This window comes from Excalfactoria chinensis, chromosome 4 (assembly GCF_039878825.1).
Source record: "Excalfactoria chinensis isolate bCotChi1 chromosome 4, bCotChi1.hap2, whole genome shotgun sequence".
NCBI lineage: Eukaryota > Metazoa > Chordata > Aves > Galliformes > Phasianidae > Excalfactoria > Excalfactoria chinensis.
Genome location: NC_092828.1, coordinates 1488468 through 1509483, shown reverse-complemented (window position 1 = coordinate 1509483; position 21016 = coordinate 1488468). Strand labels below are relative to the sequence as shown.

General features: G+C 50.9%; 1 protein-coding gene and 1 long non-coding RNA gene across 2 annotated transcripts; one reads left to right on the top strand and one right to left on the bottom strand.

The window, feature by feature from the left end:
* Window positions 1-4206: 4206 nt before the first annotated feature.
* Window positions 4207-15412, bottom strand: LOC140252173 (uncharacterized). Its single transcript, XR_011903556.1, has 5 exons — window positions 15129-15412; window positions 6076-6205; window positions 5530-5652; window positions 4496-4766; window positions 4207-4326 (listed from the first exon to the last, which is right to left on the bottom strand). It is a non-coding gene; the product is annotated as an uncharacterized lncRNA (long non-coding RNA).
* A 747-nt stretch (window positions 15413-16159) lies between these two features.
* EGR4 (early growth response 4) lies at window positions 16160-19106 on the top strand. The gene is made up of 2 exons (XM_072336532.1): window positions 16160-16838; window positions 17111-19106. The coding sequence occupies exons 1-2, from the start codon at window positions 16700-16702 to the stop codon at window positions 18391-18393; spliced, it is 1422 nt and encodes a 473-aa protein (XP_072192633.1). The 5' UTR covers window positions 16160-16699; the 3' UTR covers window positions 18394-19106.
* The last annotated feature ends 1910 nt before the right edge of the window (window positions 19107-21016 follow it).

The window sequence follows — 21016 nt, the reverse complement described above, 5'->3', positions numbered from 1 at the left end:
CATGAGTCAGCTGATCTGTTTTAAACATCTATTTTGGGATGAGATGAAGCATGCCCTCAAAGTTTCTGTTCTCTATTGACTTTAAAGGGAACCAGGGGTGATTTGCTCGAATAGAAGTACCTGTACTATAAAAGTCTATCTTTGGTCTGATGAATCCTGACATTAAAGAGCAAGGGTGACTTCATCCATTAGATACTCATCCTTTTGAATTAATTCACTCAATCTTGAGTTCTGCTACCTGGCTAATACACCATTAGACTCTTGCACTGCTAGCTCCTTGAGGTTCCCTTTCATCTTTGGTCTGTTTCTCCCTCAGAAAAGGATCTTGCCTAATGCTTCCAAGAGTTTATGGACTCTTGTAATGCTTCCAAGAGTTTATGTAGTACGACCACATCCAGCCTGGCCTTGAATGCCTCCAGGGATGGAGCATCCACAGCCTCCTTGGGCACCCTGTTCCATGTTCTATCATCTTTAAAAACCCCTGTTCTGAAACCCATTTGCCACCCCCATTCCTGCCCCACCTTCCTTTCTCGTTCCACTTCTAAGCTCAATGAATGCACAGTTGCTGCCACAGCATCGTAGTAGTGCCTAGGGTTGGAAGGGTCTTTTTGGAATTCATTTAGCAGACCCAATTAGATCAGATTGCTCAGGGCTTTGTCCAATAAAATTCTGAATGAGACACCAAATCTGTTTTGGATTCTCCCAGCACAAATCCTTTTCAATGTCTGGATGCTCACACTGAGGAGCCCCGGCTCCCCCCATACAGAAGGTTCTTCAGCCCTCTGATCATCTTCGTGGCCCTCATCTGGACCATCTCCAACCCCTGTGCTTGTTCAAAGGCAGCTGCAAAACCCAGCATTTTGCTCCTGTTGCCCTATTTGCTGCCTCCTCTGCTTCTCCCTCCTCTCCATTGCCTCCACCTCAAGAGCTTGCTCTTCATTTTCAAGGCCCTTTTTACTTACTGCCATGCATCCCTCACCTTTCATCAGCATCAGTGCTTTCTGCCAGTGGTGCCAGCTTCTGTTTCATCTGTGCTGCTGCCCAACCTCCATGCTGGCGTGCAGGTAAGCACCTTCAAGCCCTTTCCCGTGCCACTGCCCGCATTTTGCTGCTATTGCTGCAGAAAGCTGCCCAACAGCCTCCTGGGGTGCTGAGCTGACTTCCCGTCATGCTGGCTGACATTGTATCATTGTTTTCTTGCTTTCCTCCATCTGTCCGTTTCCATCTGTTATCTCTTGCCTTACCCTTAGTCCGTAGCCTCTGAGAGGCAGGCTGCCTTTTTTATCGCTGTGTTAGTGCAGCCCATGGTACAGCACTTCTCTGCGCGCAGGGATGAAAGGCATTTTAATGATAAACGTTCAATAAAATAAGAGCAGCCTGCTCCCAGCTATGGCCACTCAGCCTTCAGATCTCAAAAGCAGGAAAAAGGGCCTTAACTTTGTATAAGACTTTACCTCTATTCCCCAAATCCTCTTCTGGGGTGATGGGAAAACCTCCATTTTAACTTTCTGATCGTCCTCAAATTACCTGCAGTTATCAAACTCTGAAGTAATAACACAGAGCTCTGGTTCAGATTCAGCCTTGGCTAAGAAAAGGCTGTAAGCAGACTGAGCAATTTCAATTTAAGCAAATTAACGATTTAAATTTAGCCTGGCAACGAAAGTCCCACGAATCATAAACCGTCACCCCGTGTTAAATGCACAATCATCTTCTTCTCATAGTCAGGTATTATACAAAATCCTTCTCACTTGGTTTCTGACCGCTCTAAAATCATCGTTTCAGCATTAGTCATGGCCATGAAATGTCTGGAAACTTACCGTGCTTAACATTCTGTTTCTTACTTCATGGAAGGGAATTGGGGTTTTTTAATTGTTATTTTACCATTAAATACAGTACAGTACTATTCTTAGATAGGAACCTTTAACATTAACTAAGTTTTTATACTTAGTAAAAATAAGGGACCTACTTGAGAAACTGTCTTATTTAAATACTCAATTTAATGTTGAGTAGCAGAAGCAGGAGATGATTTGGATCTTAATGACATTAATGAAGTTGATTATTTTAGGAATGCACGCTGCCGCACAGGTTATCTATTTTAGAATGTAACAGCATCATAAATTAGACGTAGCAATTAAAGGAAAATGTAGCAAATAAATAGGAGATAATGAACATTTTGGACAGATGGGTTGGTTGGGCAGGGGAGGTGGTAGGAAAGCAACAGTCACAGGTTTGCGTTCTAGAGGGTCCTTTTGTTCCAGTTGTTCTTTCCCAGCACAACCAAGAAGGAAGCAGGATTTCCTTGATTGGGAATGAGGATTTCATTATCCTTTCCATAGTCATTTCCCATGTATTTTAAGCCAGGTAGGTACACCTGAACCATTGACGGTTTTAGATACCAAATCATTCCAAGGAAATCTGGTATTCAAAAACAGCTAGTTCTATCTGATCGTTTCAAAAGCCCAGGCAGGAACAGAAACTGGTTGCATTAAGCACTATCCAAGTGCAGATGAAAGACTCAAGAACTAATTACTCAAACTCAACTGTGATGGGAACAGACAGCTTGCTGGGGGCTTGGCTCTTAAAAGAATCCCTGACCTCAGGAAGGAGCTTCCTCTGCATTTCCCATCATGAGAGCAGCCATGAGCTTTCCTTGGTCATCCTTCCAACTTCTTCTTCTGTCATGAGTTGGGTCACCCGTTCAATGCAGGACACAGACACTGAGCTCCCCATTGTGCAAAAGCTTTCCTTGAAGACGTGCACTTGGCTTTGACACCCTAGTGGCTGGCGACCCTGGCCACTCTGTCATTCTACGACATGTAGAGTTCATGTGATGGTGCCATTTACTTGGCACCAGAGCCAACCTTGGTGCAAAGATGTCCACCAAGTCTCAGCCATCATCGGTTCTGAGTCACCTGCACCCGCTGCATGTCACTGATGCATCTCATTTGGGTTCTGGTTGGGTTACAACATGCTCTCATCAGCTGGTGCTGACAGCTTGCTGCACCATTGGGACTGCAGGCCTGGGGCTAAGGGCAATAAAAGAAATAGGAGATGAATCAAAATGAAAGGTGATCGATAAAAAGTGTAATTGCACTGATAGTCCCATCTGTCAGACTAACAGCTCACCCTTAATGTTTTTTTTTAACAATAATAATTGCTTGTGCTTACATAACATCTCCTAAATGTGGTTTTCTAAGGTTTCAAAGCCCAGTACAGCCATGTGAGGCAGGTGAGAATTCGTGTTGAATATTGCTATCGTCGCTTCTTCATTCTGCAAGCAGAGGAGCTGACAGAGCTGGCTACATGCTCTCAGCCCCGCAGGCAAAATGATATCTGCTCTGCACAAGCTGACTTCCTTGCACAGCTTCTCCGTCTGCAGCACGGCAGGCATGGAGCACAGCCAGGAGGGCTTGGGCCACTTCTTGCCAGGATCCTGACCTGCTTGTCCCCTCCCTGTGAGCACTGTCCACTCTGCTTCTAAGCCAATCTCATCTGCACGGTGCTGTGTCTGCAGGTGGGATGTTCACAGTTGGCTTTGCCCTGCTCAAAGCTGTTCCAGATGACCACCTACTTTGTCAGTGTTTAAAGGCGGTGGTGGAGATTGGGAAGAAATGTTAGTAATGTGTTTGTACCTATCCCAGTGCTATAGATAACTATAGAACAGGTTACCCAGAGAGGTGATATATACCTGGTCCCTAGAGACATCCAGGGTCAAGCAAGACAGGGCTCTGAGCACCTGATGGGGCTGTGGGTGCCCCTGTTCATTGCAGGGAGTGGGACCAGATGGCCTTTAAAAGGTCCCTTCCAACTCAAATGACTCTATGATTCGATGGACTCCTAGTAGTGCTGCTTCAGTATCTTAATCATCCTGGTTGGCCCTATGTTGGATTCTTTTTAATGGAAACAAAGCCATGTTCAAAGCCAAGTCCTTCAAATTCTCACTTTCAGACCCTGGCCTTCCTATGATGTCATAGAAATCATAATAAGTAGAATAAAAGAATCATAGAATATCCCAAGTTGGAAAAGAACCATAAGAATCATCGGGTCCAACTCCTGGCTTCACTCAGGACAATTCAAAGTGGTGTTATCTGAGTCAGTCTTTTATTTATTCATTTATTCATTCATAGTTATGATGTTATGTGCGTTATCCCAGACATGGTCCAACAAATAAATTGCTCTCCTTGGACTACAAGCATGAGAAACACCTCTTTATCTATACTGGTAGTAAACAAGCAGATCAGCTGGACCTTGTTCCACACATCTACACGGGGGTGCTCTCTTGTACAGCAGGTATCCAAGCTCCAGTGAAGAGAATGGAGATCAGACCTATGGATGGATTCACAACGGATTCTCAGTGGAGCTTTTGGACTGATTCACATCCCCTAGAATGCTTATATTTGCTCTGCTGTGCACCATCTGAGCACACTAAGGTGTCTGAGTGTGAACCCAGACAAGAAGGCAGCAAGGTAGTCCACATCAACACATGATGGCTTACCTCAGCCCCAGCAGACCCAGCTGTCCCCTGAAGGACAGGTCCTTGGTCTTGAGGATTATCCTTATGCCAAGCTGGACTCCAACAGGCACCAAGTCCATTGGTGGAATCACCATCATGGAGGGGATCCAGAACCATGGAGATGTGGCACTGAGGAGCATGGTCATTGGGCATGGTAAGGGTGGGTTGGGGTTGGGCTTGGGGATCTTAGGAGGTCTTTTCCAACCTTAATGGTTCTGTGTTGCAGAGAGTCGTCAGCACCTCATTTATAACCCTGAAATCCCAACACAGAAGATTAAATTTATAGCCCATCCCCACCTATTGACCCGTATGTTCAATGTGAGTCACTTCTGCTATGCTCCTTCAATCTTCTCCTATCCTCCCCTGCTCCTTTCAATACAGAAACAAATCTAAAACTGTGATTGACTAAAAACGCACTTTACTCCCTCTCTTGCCTCTTCAGATGTTGCCAGGCTGGCTTTTCACACGCTTGCATTGTCAGAGCCTGTTATAGAGAAGCATGATGCTGACTTCTGTCTGGCAGGTCACTCTCAGTGTGGGAGTTTGTGAATCCACACTTGAGAAGTGTAAGATGTCCGTCCTAATTCCTTGAGACATCTGTGAGCCCGGCTTCCTTGGAAACAAGGCTTAGGTGACTGCATCCTGCCTATGCGTGCATTTCTCTTTCTGTTTATCTTCCTGATTTAAGAGGGATAAAGTAATAACTGGCTAATAGCCATTGGGAAGCTGCTACCAAATGTTGTGAATTGCCCAGCCACAGGAGGTTTTTTATAGTCTGTTAATTAGAGCCTCCTGAAACACCGGGGGATCCAATTATGAGCTACAGCTCCGTAGGACATCAGGCTTCACTGGTTCTGCTGATTACTGCCCACCTCGTTCACTTACATGGCTCATCGCTCTTTGTGGGCAAAGCTCACTTTGCACGGAGGCCTCATATTCCCAGTGTTACACTCAAAATAAACCTGAGTTAACCTGAGTTACCTGCCAGGCAAGCTTAAACAATGGTTTGTGCCCACCGTAGTGCTCTTTCTTTGCAGCCACCATGCAGGTGTCCATGCTGAGTGGAAGACATTAGTCCAACCTCTCTCATTCAGAGGAGCCTCTGCACTTCTGGGAAAGACTTGGATCCAGTTCATGATCTACAAGTAGAATATGAAGTCAAATAGGCAGCCACCCAGCTCCTCATATAGCCCAAAAGGATCCCATACCAAGCCAGAGCAGAAATTCAGCCCAAGCAACAGCCTGCAGTGGGAAATAAGAAGTTAGAGATTTGGGCTGAAACTAGATGGTCTTTAAGATCCCTTTCAACCCAAGATCTCCGATTCTATGATTCTACCACCATCCTTCCACCACCTGCCTGTAATGCAACCGTCCTCATCTTCCAGAGCCTTCTTTATTTGTGACGTTACCTTCCCACTTCCATCCCCTTTCTCGGTTTCTCTCCCCCCTGCACTGCCCTTTTTTTATTATTACTTGGTTTTCGATTCCCCTCTCCGTGCCCGTGATATCCCAACGCTAACTCCTTGATCTCTCACAGTGATGAACGCTCCCATTTTGCCAACCTGTGAATCATCCTGGCTGGTTCAGCAACACACAAAGCACACGCCGTTATTCTTGGACACCACGTTGTACGAAGGAAACGCGTCCCCTCAGATTGCTTTCCCGGTTGCCGTTTTTGGCTACAGGATCAACCTGAATTTGCATGCAAAGAAAAAAAAAAATTGGGTAGCCAATGTGCTGTGGGTGTGTTGCAGTTTGCGGTAATTTTATCAGCACGATTGCTGTATCTTTCCATCTGTGAAGCAGATGGAAATCCACTATACTAAGATTTTAGAAGCTCGGAATTGGTCTCCTTCGGAAATCCATACAATCCAAGTTCAGAGTCTGCTGTTGTTGAGACAAAGACTGCCTCACCTGAACCAGAAGACCCAGGAAACCCACCTCCTCCAAAGCAGAAGGCAGCTGTTTGGGGCTGTTGGGGGACAGCTGAAGCACAGTTGGATAGTGAAGGTTGGAATATATCCATGTTTTTGGCCTTTAGGCAAGGCAACGGCCAGGAGAAAACAGTGCAGACAAGTAGGAGGGGTGCTCGCGTTTCAGCATTTTGCCTATTAGAGCTTTGCAGACATCACTGATGCTGAATGTTTAACTAAAATGAAGTTTGCTTTGAGGAACAAAGCTAAGGAACCCCTTGCTGTAGATAACATATATGGTCCGTTGCCGGTTCCTTTGGCCCCTGCTCTGTTCACTGAGGCTTTTCCCATTTCCAAAGCCCAATTTCAGGTGCTCAGAACTTCTGCCAAAGTGTAATCGTTTGGGCAAGAAATATCTGGGACAAATGTTTCTCTCCAGCTGTAAAGTTTCAGATGAAACAGTTCTGTGGTTTTCAGGAACGAAGGGAAGAAAAGAACATGTTGTTTAGTTGGATTAAAAAGCATTTTGGAATCTTCTAAGACGTGGGATGATCCGGGAGATCCCTATCCTGCAAAAATCCACCGGAACGTGCTCAGGGAGGTGGATGCCTTTAACAAACCAGTTTGTTTTTTCCTTTGCGTTCAGTCAGGTTTATGGCAGCTTTGCAGACAGGATCTGTGACTGTTTTGCCCTGCTTTAGTCTATCTATCTCAGCCCTCCATGGCTCGTGAGTGTGAATAACGAGCGCTCTGCTGCCTGCTCCAACTCCTGTGTTAGGAGTACAGCAGCTCAGGAGAACTTTCTTGGCCGGTGCCAAGAATGATATGGGCAAGAGCTGACACGAAAGCAGGATTCTACCCACCTCTTCCCACGGCATCACGGTGGGGTGAGGTCTGTGTCTCTCATGTAGGAGGAACAAAGAGGTAGGGAGAGATTGATGAGGCAGAAAGGAGGCAGGGCTTGATATAGAACAATAGAATGAAAGAATGGCCTGTGTTGAAAAGGACCACAATCCAGTTTCAACCCCCCTGCTATGTGCAGGGTCACCAGCCACCAGACCAGGCTGCCTAGAGCCACATCCAGCCTGGCCTCGAATGCCTGCAGGCACTCTCTATAACTATCCTCTGGCATAGATCATTCTGGAAGCAGGACCTCACAGCATGTAACATGCTCCTGTAGCTTTGACATCAGCTGGTGTCATCCTGATGATTTCTGGCATTTCCTACCCGGGGCAAACTATCCTGCAACACTGTGTGCTGTGCAAGCTGGAGGCAGATGCTGTTTGTGTTGCTGTGGGAAAGCTCCCTGTGAATGGCAGAAAAATTGGAAGCGTTGATTAGAAGCATTTAGCATACGCACTACATAGCTTTCGTTCCAAATTATCCTGATCTAACAAGTGCTGGGGGTGATAATGAAGAGCTATATAGACATTCTGGCAAAGAGCTCCATCGGGTTTTGACCAGGTCTCAGGGCTGAGAGCCTCAGCTTTCGGTCTTCTCTGGGAGAGTAATTCAACCCCAGCCAAGTGTTATGAGTCAGATCTTCTGTCGGTGTCAACCTCTTGGCTCCAGCGCCGGGCTTGGCTCTGCAATGGGGATCAAAATGCAATGCCTGTTTTTCATGAAGCTAAACATGACAAAGGGGAAACGAAACCTTGCGGTTGGAAACAAAACATTCCATGCGCTGTTCAGGCAGGAGCAGGATGGGAGCAGCGTACAGAGAGGGGTTGTGTCACCACTGGGAGCAAGGAGGGACCTATAAGGGTCACTGAGTCCAACTCATGGCTCCAGACAGGGCAGTCCAAAAATCAGACCATATGGTTGAGAGCATCATCCGGACACTTCTTCTGCTTAGGACAAACTGGAAAGTGAGTGTTTTCTGTGGCTGCATCCTCATCCTTGAGGTTCTCATCAGGGACAGCCTTTCCATGCTGGAAAGGAGTGTTTGCTTTTTGCAGGGATGCATTGATTTGGGATGTTTCCTAAGCAGAGATTTAATAGAAATGTCTCTGCTCAGGGACATGGCTTTTTATTTCTATTTGTTTACTGCCCCACAGTTCCTTACAGCAGACTCAGCTCCTTCTTCTGCTTATTTTTAGTCATGAACTGGAGCAGCAAAGGAGAAGCCAGCAAGAGCTGAGCATGCATCTGTCACCACCTGCTGTCACAGCACCCAGACCTGGCTTTGTCCCCTGCCACACTCACTGTGTTGTCTCCAGCAGTAACATCCCACTTTCCTAAAAACACCAAAGCAGGAAGTCCACACCACCAGCATGCTGCAGTCTTATCCCTGCCATCACTGCATCAGCACCAGGTTCTCTTGTCAGGGTTTCTATGGAGATTTGCAGTGTCCTAGAAGGTGGCTGCTCCACATCCATTAATTGTCCACTCTTGTTAGTGGTCATCAATGAGCCATAGCAAGATGAATCCTGCCCTGTCACACTGCAGTAAGGCAGGATTCTTACTGTTCCATCCATAGCTGTGGGCACCAAGGAATGAAATTCTCTACCACTGCCCTGGTAGGGTTGGTTTAATTCTTCCCTACTGGAGGCAAAGAGAGTTGGGTCCCTTCACCTGGAAGCAGTCAGCTTTGCTCATGCATGGAACACATGGAAGAGGAGACAAAATCAAAGCACAGACCCCCTCAGAGGGCCCCTTGAGATACTTCATCCTCACTACTCTTTCAGTCTACACAAGTCTATATTGCTTGCATCATGGTAATTCATTTATATGTAGGAAAGTTTTGACCCCTGACCCTCATTTTCCAGTTAAGGTGAACACTTGATTCCAGAATCATAGGATCGTAGTATCATTAAGATTGGGAAAGACTTCCAAGAGCATCTCATCCAACCATCCAGCTGTGCTGACCTTCCCACTCCAAGCTCATGCATTGACCCAGCTGGGTGTGTGAGTGCAAATCCACACACCATGCAGCCAGGTAAGCCACATCAACACATGCTGGCTCACCTCAGCCCCAGCAGTGCCAGCTGTCCCCTGAAGGACTGTCCTTGGACTGGAGTACTGTCCTCTTGCATGGCCAGGATGGACTCCAACAGGGACCAAGTCCATTGGTGGAATCACCATCATGGAGATGTCCCAGAACCATGGAGATGTGGTACCTGGGGACACGGTGAGTGGGCATGGTGGGGTTGGGTTGGGTTTGGGGATCCTAGGGGTCTTTTCCAATAACTTAATGACTCTATGATTCTAAGTCCAAGGCAGGGGATGCTGGGTGGTCACAAGGTGCCCAAGAGGATGTCCTTCCTCCTGCACCTCAGCAATGAAATACTTTCCTGCAGCAGCAGCACAGGCTCTGTCACTTCAATTGAAGCTAAAGGGCCACGGAGTCCCTTTGGCAGTGGCTGCTGATGAATGCCTGGAGGAGAGTACGTTCATCTGCACTTGTGTTCCCCTGCCGTCTCCTTCCAGGTGCTGGCAATCTGTAGCAATTGGCTTCAAAATGCAGCTTCAGACATATTGAGGAGTAGGCAAAACCAGCTTTCTCCCATGGCATTTTTCCAATGAGGGTTTTGGGGTAAAAAAAATGCTTTCTAACCTATATATCTTAGAGTGACACTTGTGACGATTGTCTTTGGGGTATGCGCTGAGATCACGATGCTGTAACCACAAGCAACGCGTCAGAACCTGATAGATGGATTTGCCTTCTCCAGCCGCTGATGGTGACGGCACTAAAATTTAGTTGGAAGGAAGGATTGATGGCGCAGAAAGGCAGCTTTTGGGGGATGATGGTTTTATTTTGCAGAGAGGAGAGTTAATATATCCTTGTGCTGCTCTGATTAATGATTCTGGAGAGCGTCCTGGAAGCATCGCTGAAGAAGAGCAGTGAGCTGGTCAAGGGAGCCAATAACCCTCACTAATGAGAGCACTGGAGTAAATTCAGGTACCTCCTGCAATCAGAGGGCATGGTTAGAAAAGCAGAACAGTCTGCACGAAGCATGGCTTTGGACACTGTTTGTGCACCAGGCTCTCTGCACATCCTTGGCCGTGCCACTTTGTTTGCGCCAGTGGTTGCAGAAATAGTGCTGCTGGCATGGAGTCTATCAAGGGTGCCCTCTCACCATTCCCAGCTCCTATGGGCACTGGGAGATCATGGAATCATAGAGTCATTAAGGTTGGAAAAGACCTCAAAGGTCTCCAAGCCCAACCCCAATCCATCCCACCATGTCCATTGACCACATCCCTCAGTGCCACATCTCCATTGTTTTTGGACATCCAGGGATGCTGACTCTCCCACCTCCCTGAGCAGCCAGGGGAGAAGAACCTTTTTCTAATATCCAATTTGAAATGAAATGATGGCGGCTGGATCTCAGAGGGTGACAGTTGCAGTGGCTGGATCTCAAAACCTACTAGATGCCATGGAGAAAGGGATGGGTGGAGGTGAGCCAGTGCAGAAGGCTTTGCTCCTTGCCCCAGGCACAGAAATGTGCTCCATGTGAACCAGACAGCACTGCAGCCAGCAGAGCCATTCTTATGTGTCCTTCCTTAGAGGGATTTTATTCTAATGGTTTGTTAATGAACGCCTTTATCTGATGGCAAGGCAGCTCTGTTTCAGGATGGTGGCAGCCTTCATGTCGTGCTTGGGGCATCTCCGCTGCCTCGCATTGCCCTGGGATGAGAGAAGACAAAAGGCAGGCGGGCTCATCCTAGGTGGGCTGGGAGCCAGGCAGCCTAACGAGGATGGAGCTTAATGCTGCTGCTTCATGTCAGGCTTTGAGATCCTGGTCAGAGCTCTCTGGAAATTTCAGAAGTCACAAAATGAAGCAGTTCAACGGTTTAAGAAATGCTTCGTTAAACAATATACTGCGTTTTTAGAGGTGATGAAAAACCAGCGTGAGAATGAGTGGAGAAAGGCTTATTTGGGGCTCAATGAATCATTTCATTCAGGCTGGAAGGAGGGCTTGCTTCAAGTGCCTGCAGCTTCCCATCAGCGTGCTGCTAAGACAGAATCTTAAAGGAAAATGTGAATTTGGAAAGAAATGGAGAAAATCATCCCCTCCTGCTTTATTGCCAGGAATTGTGCCCACCAGTGCCCAGTAAAGCCGCCACTCTCCTGACAGTTCCATCTTCTCCCCACACTTGTCCTGAGCCCAAGCACTTGCAAAGCCGTACACTAAAAATACTGTGGCTGGGACAGGGAATGAAGGAGAGCAGGAACTCTGCTTCTGCTGCTCTGTGAGCCCGCAGCACTAACGCATTGCCTTTAGGATTGATTTGGACATGGTCATTTGTTGGGGCAGGAGAAGAGCTGATTTCATCCGACCCTATTTTTAGGATGCAGCACAATGGCAGGTGGGCTGCCCCGCTGTCCTTGCCTGCTCCCAAATTGGAGGGATTTCACCCCAAAGATGGCTCAACAGCAAGCATGCAGGAGATGCAAGCCAGAAAGGGTAAGGTCAGGAAGAGACAGCGCCACAGCCGAGCACCCAAAGAATATGGTGATATGCAGCAACATAAAACCCAGAGGCAGATAGCCATCCGCCCTGACCTCCCGCCGGGCTCAGCTCTGAAATTCCAGCCAGCAATCCTCACTCGTGCTGGGTAGTGATAAAAAAAGCCCTTTTGGCAGACATTTCACAGAGCCTCACGCGCTGCTTAAATCTGCCGTAGCCATCAGAAGGAAGGTGCTCGTGGGCAGAAGTCCTCAGAGGTATCCGTGGTGGTGCAGGTGATCTCCTCGACCTCTCCGTGTCGTCCCCTCTGTCACTGAGCATCCTCTCTGCAGAGCTGGGAATGGGTTCGCCGCAGAGACAGCAGGGCTGGTCGTGTGCCAGTTGCCATGGAAATGCAGAGCGATGTGTTTGGGAAGTTTCCCTGGAAGGGCATGTAGCTGGTTGGAGGAGAGATGTGGGGTGAGGGATGGAAATCTGACAGTGGGGCAGCGACCCATCAACGTGTCACCCCCAGTGGATGACCCAGGAGGAATCGCTGCTCCATCCATCACAACTTGGGGCATCCAGCAAATCACAGCGTCACAGCACGCCTTGGGTTGGAAGGGACCTTAAAGAACATCCAATTCCAACCCCTAAATCATAGAACTATGGGTTGGTTGACTTGAAAGGCACCTTCAAGAATACTCGGTTCCAATCCTCAAACCACAGAATCATAGAATCAAAGCACGGCAGAGGTTGGAAGGGACCTTAAAGCCCACCCAGTTCCAGCCCCTTAATAACAGACTCCTAGAACCATAGAACTGTGGGCTCGGAAAGCACCTTGAAACCCATCCAGTTCCAACCTCCAAATCATAGAATCATAAAATCATAGAATCATAGCATGGCTTGGATTGGAAGGGATCTTAAAGCTCACCCATTTCCAACCCCCAGATCCTGAGAGCATGTTTGAAATCAACATGAAGAGAGATTTATTTACCAAAACTACTCCTCATCTCACAGCACTGAGGGTTCAGAAAGGAATTGGACAGTGGAAAAAATAAAAATACAAAGGGTTATTAAAGATAGTGTATTGGTCTAATCGATCTAATGCAGGAGATGTGTGAGCCATGAATATCTGGGGTGTGGAAGAAGGCACCTATGGGTTATCTTTTTCCCTGAATATAATCTATGAGTTCATAGGACAAAGTCTGGCTGTTGCAGTGACATTGCCATGAGCCAGTTGCTCAGCCCATCCTTTCAGGAAGATGGATTCCAGCCTCAGTTTGAAGGCAAGGCCCTGGCACAGGTTGCCCAGAGCTGTAGGTGCTCCATCCCTGGAGGTGCTCAGGGCCAGGTTGGATGGGGCCCTGGGCAGCCTGATATGGTGGGGAGCAACCAGCCCACAGCAAGGGCTGGGGCTGGGAGGGCTTTAAGGTCCCTTCCAACACAACCATTCTATGACTGTGATAGGAGTCATAGGGAAGAGCCCAGATCATGCCCCTAAGGGTGAAAACTGAAGGAGAAATGGGACAAACTCAAGAGTTAGAACTTCATTTCCATGCTGTAGACCCACTGGGAAACATCAGGACCTGAAAACTGGGGCAAGATCTAAGCTCCATTTGCTCCCCCTCAAAGCAGGGAGAGAGCTGGCCCCGGTGCATGGATTTCCTCCCCGTCCCTCTGTGACGACACAGTTCACCATAGGAAGGCTATCCCACATTCTCCCGAGCCAAGTGCCACTCTGTGCACCAAAGCCTGGTGCCAGCAGCCAGCCCCAGGGCCTGGCTTTGCTCCCAGTCACGTTTTCCATGACCTCATGCACTTCACTGGAGCCATCTCTGGCGGTGTCACCTCCCTGCTCAGAGCCGATGAGCCAACACAGCCACAATCCCCAATGGGAGCTGCCAACAAAGAGAGTCGTTTGCAGATTTCAGAACTGATTTTCTAACTCCAACCGGTTTTTGCTTCTCTCATTCTAAGCAGAATTGGGTAAATAGGGCCATATCCACAACACTCCAGCCACCCCTGTGTGATTAGCAGCAGGCATGGTGGGGATGGGTTGATGGTTGGACTTGATGATCTTAGGGGTCTTGTCCAACCTTAACCATCCTGTGGCTCTGCAGACAACACAACATCATTTTCCTGCCTCTAAATGGAACACCACAACTACTTGAGAATATAAAGGTGGAGCAATTTTTCCTACCTCCATGAGAAAAGGTCCTCAGAAGAGCGAGAACCCTACCCTAAGAATCCACATCCCCCTGCACAGAGCTGACAAACCAGATCCAGCTCAGCACATCCAAATAAAATGAGTGGAAATATGGTTGGTGACCCTGCACATAGCAGGGAGGGTGAAACTAGATGGTTGTTGTGATCCTTTTCAACCCAGGTCATTCTATGGTTCTATGATTGATTCTATGTGGTGCTGAAGAACGTGGTGGGGATGGGTTGGGGTTGTTTTGTTTCCATCCCCAACCTCACAGCCTGTTTTCTGACGCTCCCTGAATCACCAGATGGGCTTAATGAGCTTCTTTGCACCTCTCCGCCACAGATCTCAGTGCATTTTATGGAGGAAAATGTGGGGAAGCACTGCTAGACACATCTGAGAGTGCTTTGCCCAAGGTGATGTGGTGATTCATGGCCCAACCAGGAATAGCACTGCACCCTTATTTGATCTCATGGGTGTAGCCATGGGCATCCAGCATCCTAGCCATGCATACACACAGCTGGGAACCAGGGACACGTCCCTTCCTGGCACAGGTTGCCCAGGGAGGTGTTGGGTGCCCCTTGGAGGCACTCAAGATCAGGCTGGATGGGGCTCTGAGCACCTGATGGAGCTGTGAGTGTCCCTGTTCATTGCAGGGAGTTGGACCAGATGGCCTTTAAATATCCCTTCCAACTCAAACCATCTATAATTCACAGCCCCTTTGCAGCTTTCTCCTTCCCATCAGACACATCCTGGATGAAGTACTCATGACCAACACTGACCTTCCCATTGGCTGCGCTGGGAATGCTGTCATACAACTATTTTCTAGCGGGCTCCAAATCACCTTGAGAAAGCCTTCCCAAACCAACCGTGATCAATGTCAGCTCACCAAGGCTCAATGGCTACTCTTGCAGGGCTGGGCTCTAAATCCAGGTTGCTCTTGGAAATCTGGAAAACTGGAAATGTGGAAAACTGAAAAGTTTGGGAAATTGGAAATCTCCAAATGATGAAGCTGGACGAGCAGGTTTTCTTCAACGCGGGTTACAGGATGCTGAGAGCCGCATTGGAAGGAGCCTTCCAAATCACCGCTTGTGTCGCACACCTACCTTTAGAACATCCCCGTTGGGTGCATCGATGGGGTCTGTGGGGTCAATCTGCCTTTTCCCAGCCTGAATCCATGCCCGTGGCACTGTGCTGGGTGGAAGCCATGTGCTGGGAGTGCTGGGGAGCGGGAGGAGCTGCCCGCAGCCTTTGGCTGCTCGCCCCAGCGCAAGAGCAACCGCGCAGCCGGGATCTGAGTGCCAAATGCCAGCAGAAAAGGGAAAACGTTGCAAAAAACCTCCTCGGAAAAGGGGGGGGGGGTGCGTAGAAATCTCAAACCCGGCACCTTTCACGCTTCTAGAAGGAACAAGAGCAACAAAAGGCATTCACGGGGAAAAAATAGCAGAAGGCGAATAAGAGCCTGGGGAGATGTAAATCTGGAATAACAGCAGCCCACGTTGGGAGCGGAGCCAGATTCCAACACCCGGGGCCGCATCCGGAGGGCGCTGCGTCCCAATAGTGGGGCTGGGGGGTTCCCATAGGACACCGTGGGGGGGGGGGGGTGTTCACACGTGTGTGTGTGCTTGCACTCGATGGGGAGCGGGTTTACATCCAGATAACATGGAAGTGCGTGTGAATGCACACGGATACAGGCGTACGCGCATCGACTCGTATCGCTACGCGCATCAACAGATGCACAAGGATGCACAAGCACACGGAGAGGGCACAGATACACACACACAGATACAGCAAACGGATCGCGGCTCTGCAGCACCCGCGCAGCCCGCAGCGATTTATATCGAGATTGATAGTTAAAAAGAGAGAGAGGAGAAAGGAAAAGAGGGGGGGGGAGGGGGGGAAAATAGAGAGAGAAAAAGGAACCGAGAGAAAAGGAGGAGGGAGGGATGGGGGGGGAGGGAGGGGGCAGCGCGTCACGGGAGAGATTTCCTTATTGGGACTCCCTAGCCTACATCCTGAGTCCATATATGGGCATTTACGTCACGGCAGCCTCACTGGGGACTCCAGAAATGGCTGCGGCGGAAGGGTCGGAGCAGCCCCGCTGCAGCTATAAAGGGGGTGGCGGGGAGGGAGAGCCGGGTGTCCGCACGGGCTGCGCTGCTCCGCCGGCCCCCTCCCGCCCCCCAGGCACGGAACCCCCGGCCGAACCCCCAGCACCACCCCGAGCCCCCCCCGGCACCCCCCTCCTTACCCCTCGGATTGCCCTACGGCATCCCGCAGCGTCTCTCTAGGATTGTTCCCAGCGCTTCGCTGCATCCCCTGGAGGGTCCCTGGCACCTTCACCGAGCACCCCAAGCACCCCCTGCATCCCCTGCATCACTTCAAGCATCCCCTGCATCACTCGGAGCATCCTGAGCATCACTCAGGGCACCACGGAGCATTGCCCGGATAAACCCAAGCATCCTCCTGGAGCACCCCGAGCATCCTCTGCATAACCCTAAGCATCCTCCAGAGCATCCCAAGCACCATCCGGATAACCCCAAGCATCCCAAGCATCACCTCGAGTACTGCAGAGCATCCTCTGGATAACCCAAAGCATCCCTGGAGAAACCCCTCTTGGCTCACCCGGAGCATCCCTCAGCCCATTCCATCTGATCCATCCCTGCATCCCAGGGAGATGCTCAACGTGATGGATTTCTCCTGCTCGGACCCGTTGTATTCCAAATACGAGGAGAGCTGCGAGATGAAAGCCGGCGACCTGCAGGGTTTGGGGCAGCCTGAGCAGCAACTTCTGGAGGAGGCCGAATTCCTTGGAGGTAAGGGCAGGGCCGGGGGCACCCTGCTGGGACTGCATTCCTATGCCTGGAACCCTGCACATCCCCCTCCTCTGCCCCTCAGCCCTTTGCTGCGGATCTGGCAGTGCCCAGGGTGGGGGTGGGGGAGTGAAGCCCAGAGCTCCCCGTGCATCTCTGGGTTGGGGGGGGGGGGGGGAACACGCAATGACGCACCATCAGACTCCCACCGTTCCCCCGTGTCTCCCTGCCTGTACCCCTTCATCTCTGTAATGCTGTCCCTTCTGCGTTCCCAGGTGAGCTGCTGGAATACCCCCCCCTGGGCAGCCAGCTGTCCCCCTCGCTCAGCTACACCGGCAGCTTCTTCATCAAGGCTGTGCCGGAGCACCCCCAGGACCAGGAGTCCCTCTTCAACCTGATGTCGGGGATCTTGGGCATCTCCCCCTTTGCCACCTCCGAGGGTCACCAAAGACACCTGGATGCACTCTATCCCTGTCCCGAGGTGGCGCCCAACCAGATGGACCTCTATCCCAGCTGCCAGCCCGAAATGAATGGCTCCATGCAAACCCCTTTCGCTGAACAGAGCTACAGCAGCTTCCCCTCTGCGGACACTGTGCACCCACTGCAGCCTCAGCCCTCCCTGGGAACCACCTCCCAGTGCTTCTTCGAGAGCAAGCTGCTGGACACCAAGCAGGATATCAAGCTGCCCTCCAGCTCCACAGCGCTGGATAAGTTCAAAGCCCCTTGTGCCCAGTGGGAGCCCATCACCCCACATCAACCCTTCCTGCCCACTGGCTTCCATCCCACTGAGACCTTCCCAGTGGGGGAGAGCATCCAGACCATGTTCCACCCATTGGGCTCCAAGATGGAAAACGCGCTGACCATCAGCTGCCAGGCAGAGATCGGAAGCCTCACGGAGGATCCTGGCTGTTTCCCCAGCACCAATTTGGGTTTTGGCTGCGAGCCGGAGAACTTTGCCGACACCAAAATCCATAACCTCCCTGCCCAGCTGATGCCGGAGTTTGACTCTTCCCTGGCACAACCCGAGGTCCTTCCAGGTCTGATGGGCTCCACCGAGATCCTCCATCCCCATCCCTCGCCCTCTGTGCCCCCCACGGACTTTTTAGGCCACCCCGTGCCATCCTCCGTCCCCTCCCTGCTGCCCACCCCTCCTACCTTGGCCGAGCCCAAGAAGAAGACGCGCCGCACCAAGTGCTCTTCCAAATGCTTCTGCCCCAAACCCCACGAGAAAGCCTTCGCCTGCCCAGTGGAGAACTGCGTGCGGAGCTTCGCCCGCTCCGATGAGCTCAACCGGCACCTGCGGATCCACACGGGTCATAAACCCTTCCAGTGCCGCATCTGCCTGCGCAACTTCAGCCGCAGCGACCACCTCACCACCCACATCCGCACGCACACGGGAGAGAAACCCTTCTCCTGTGACACCTGCGGGCGGCGCTTCGCCCGGAGCGACGAAAAGAAGAGACACAGCAAAGTCCACCTGAAGCAGAAAGCGCGGACGGAGGAGAAGCTCAAAGGGTTGGGGTTCTTCTCGGTGGGTCTCTCCTTCGGCACGCTGTGAAGACACAATGTTGGCGATGGGAGATGGTGTTTCCCCATACGGGACGTGGAACGTCCCATGGAAGAGCATCCCGTGGTGGGAACATCCCATGGTGGGAGCAACCTGGGGTGGCCCTGTAGATGGCGCAGACATGGAGAAGGTGCCAGAGAAGGTGCCATAGTGGGAGCACTGGGAGGAGAGGTTCGGGCCAGGGCAGTGCTGGACAGCGACTCACATCGTCATGGAATCACAGGATCCTCGTGGTCGGAAAAGACCTCTAAGATCACCAAGTCCATCCGCCACCAAGACTTTCCACCATTACCACTGACATCAACACCTCCAGCCAACGGAGCCATCTCCAACCCGCAGAGACTGAGTCATCCCTACAGCTCCTCTTCCAAGGAGGAAAAGAGGGCAAAATATGCTGTACAGAAGGGGATTACCCACAGTTCTTACACCCATGGACACATCAGCTGGGGCTGTGTTTGCAGCCAGCTGTGCCTCACCCGCACTGCACGTGGCATTCCCAGCACACCGAGTGTTTTCCCAATGGAAAGCAATGGCAGAAGAGCCGGCACCGCGTGGCTTCATGATGGAGAGCGGTGAGCGGCGGTGCCCCCTTCGGAACGGTGATGGTCGTCATTACGATTATAAATATCTTCCTGTTTGTAAAAAGAATCTATCAGGACTGCTGCAGAGTTGTGTCTATTTTTATAATTAAAGCTTTGTTCCGATCTGAGCTCTCTTTGCCTTTCAAAGCCTGAGCAGCAGCCGACGGCTGTGGGATTTCTGCTGCGTTTTTTGACCTTTAGCTGCCGCGTCATGAATGGAGGGGGGGGTGGGGGAAGAAAAGTGCCCAAGTAACTGAGCATGGAGGGGAAACCATCAGCAGGGGTGGAAAACCCATCAGAGGGGATGGCCTTCATCCCTCTATCACAGGGTGGATGGCTCTGTCCCAAGGCAGAGTGGGGAAGGGGCCCTTTGCAAGGAGGATGCTGTGGCTCTGGGTTGCTCTGCAGGGAGAGATGTGGCTGTGGATGCTGTGCCCTGGGCACCGGCCCAGCGCTGCTCCTGGAGGGATTTGTCCTACTTGGAGCCCTGCGGTCGGCTCAGCCTCAGGCGGCCCCAACCTGTGGTCCCTGCGGTATTATGGGGGTGTGCTGCGGGATGGACACAGCATCCTGGGGGGCTCAATGTAAGCGGTGGAAAGGATGCGTCCCCCTGGGCATCAGCAAGGCTTGGGTAGAGGGGGATGAGGAGCCAGCCCACAAGAAATGGGGGAAATGGGCCTCAGAGATCGAGGTTATTTTTCTCCTCGTTACCATCCCAGAAAATCAGGGATTTCAGCCAAAACTGCGTTATGGACAAACAGAGATTTCTCCCTCCATCCTCTGTATCCTTCAGCCCTCCCAGGTATCTGGGCTGCAGCATCCTTCCAGGGATGAGGGACACCGTTATCCCATGTTTCTGCCCCACAGAACCCGCTGTCCCACACCATGGGGTGGGAGGTGAGATTGGGAACTTGGACAAAAGGTCCTTCAGGGCTGCACAGAGGTGGGATGGGGGCAGTTGTACCTGGTGCCCTAAGTCCAAAATGTCCCCTTGAACCTGTCCTTAAGTCTCAGACCCTCATTGGCACCCAGGGGTGCTCATCCCCTCTGGCTTTGTTCCTGTTGGCACCCACTGCAATGCTACACCAGGAAGGGATACACAAAATTCCCCTACGCCACTCAGCCATGCATCATGCATGAGGCTTTATTAATACCCCTCCCAAAGTGCATCTATTATTGACGAGAGCCTGAAAGCTCTGCAAGAGCTCTGGGCTCCGTAAAGCCTCCAAGCTCTGCTCCAAGTCCAGAGCTGCCAAAGGAGGAGGGAGGAAGGGATGGAGGAGGAAGGGGGCAGGATGGGGCAGGTTGTACCCCAACCTTTCAGGGTTTCTTGGGGATGGGGATGGCTGCTTGTCCCTCAGAATGGTCTCTCCATGCCATCTCCCCATATCTGTGTTCACAAAGAAAGGAACACCATGCTGGGTGGCTTTGACACCAAGGGCTAAATGTGGGGTGCTTAGGGATAGATCAGGATCAAGCCGAGGTCCAAGATGAGATATGGGGTTGGGACTAGATGACCTCTGAGATCTTCCAACACAAGGCACTGTTTGATACTGGACCATGACCCAGGCCAGGACTCTACTAAGAACCACTCTATGACCAAGGTGGGTGTCTCAGGCTCTGGATCAGGACAAAGCTGGGCACTCAGGGACCAGACCAGCACCAAGTTGGGGAGCTCGGTGTTTGGCAACCAAGTCAGGCTGTTTGGGGACCAGATTATGACCAAGCTGAGAAGCATCACTCAGGTTCTGGATGGGGACCAAACCTAAGGACTGTCTGGTAGTTTAGGTACCAAACACGGGGGCTTAGGAACCAGAGCAGGACCAAGTCGAAGACCAAACTGGGATGCTCAGGGAATGTTTCAGGATGAAGCCATGTTCCTTGCACCCATGGATGGGGGATGCAGTGATGCAGATGCAAACGGCCACACACGCCCATGGGATGCTGCGGGGGGGTGCTGCTGAGGGGCGATCCCAGGCGGGTGGTGCAGAGGGCAGAGGATGGATGTGGGGGGCAGAGGAGCGGAAGGGCGG

What these genes read in the sequence shown, in the direction of transcription:
- EGR4 (XM_072336532.1), top strand. Translation starts at nt 16,700, where the DNA reads ATGCTCAACGTGATGGATTTCTCCTGCTCGGACCCGTTGTATTCCAAA. An exon ending in GGAGGCCGAATTCCTTGGAG is followed by an intron (nt 16,839 to 17,110) that starts GTAAGGGCAGGG and finishes CTGCGTTCCCAG; the next exon opens with GTGAGCTGCTGGAATACCCC.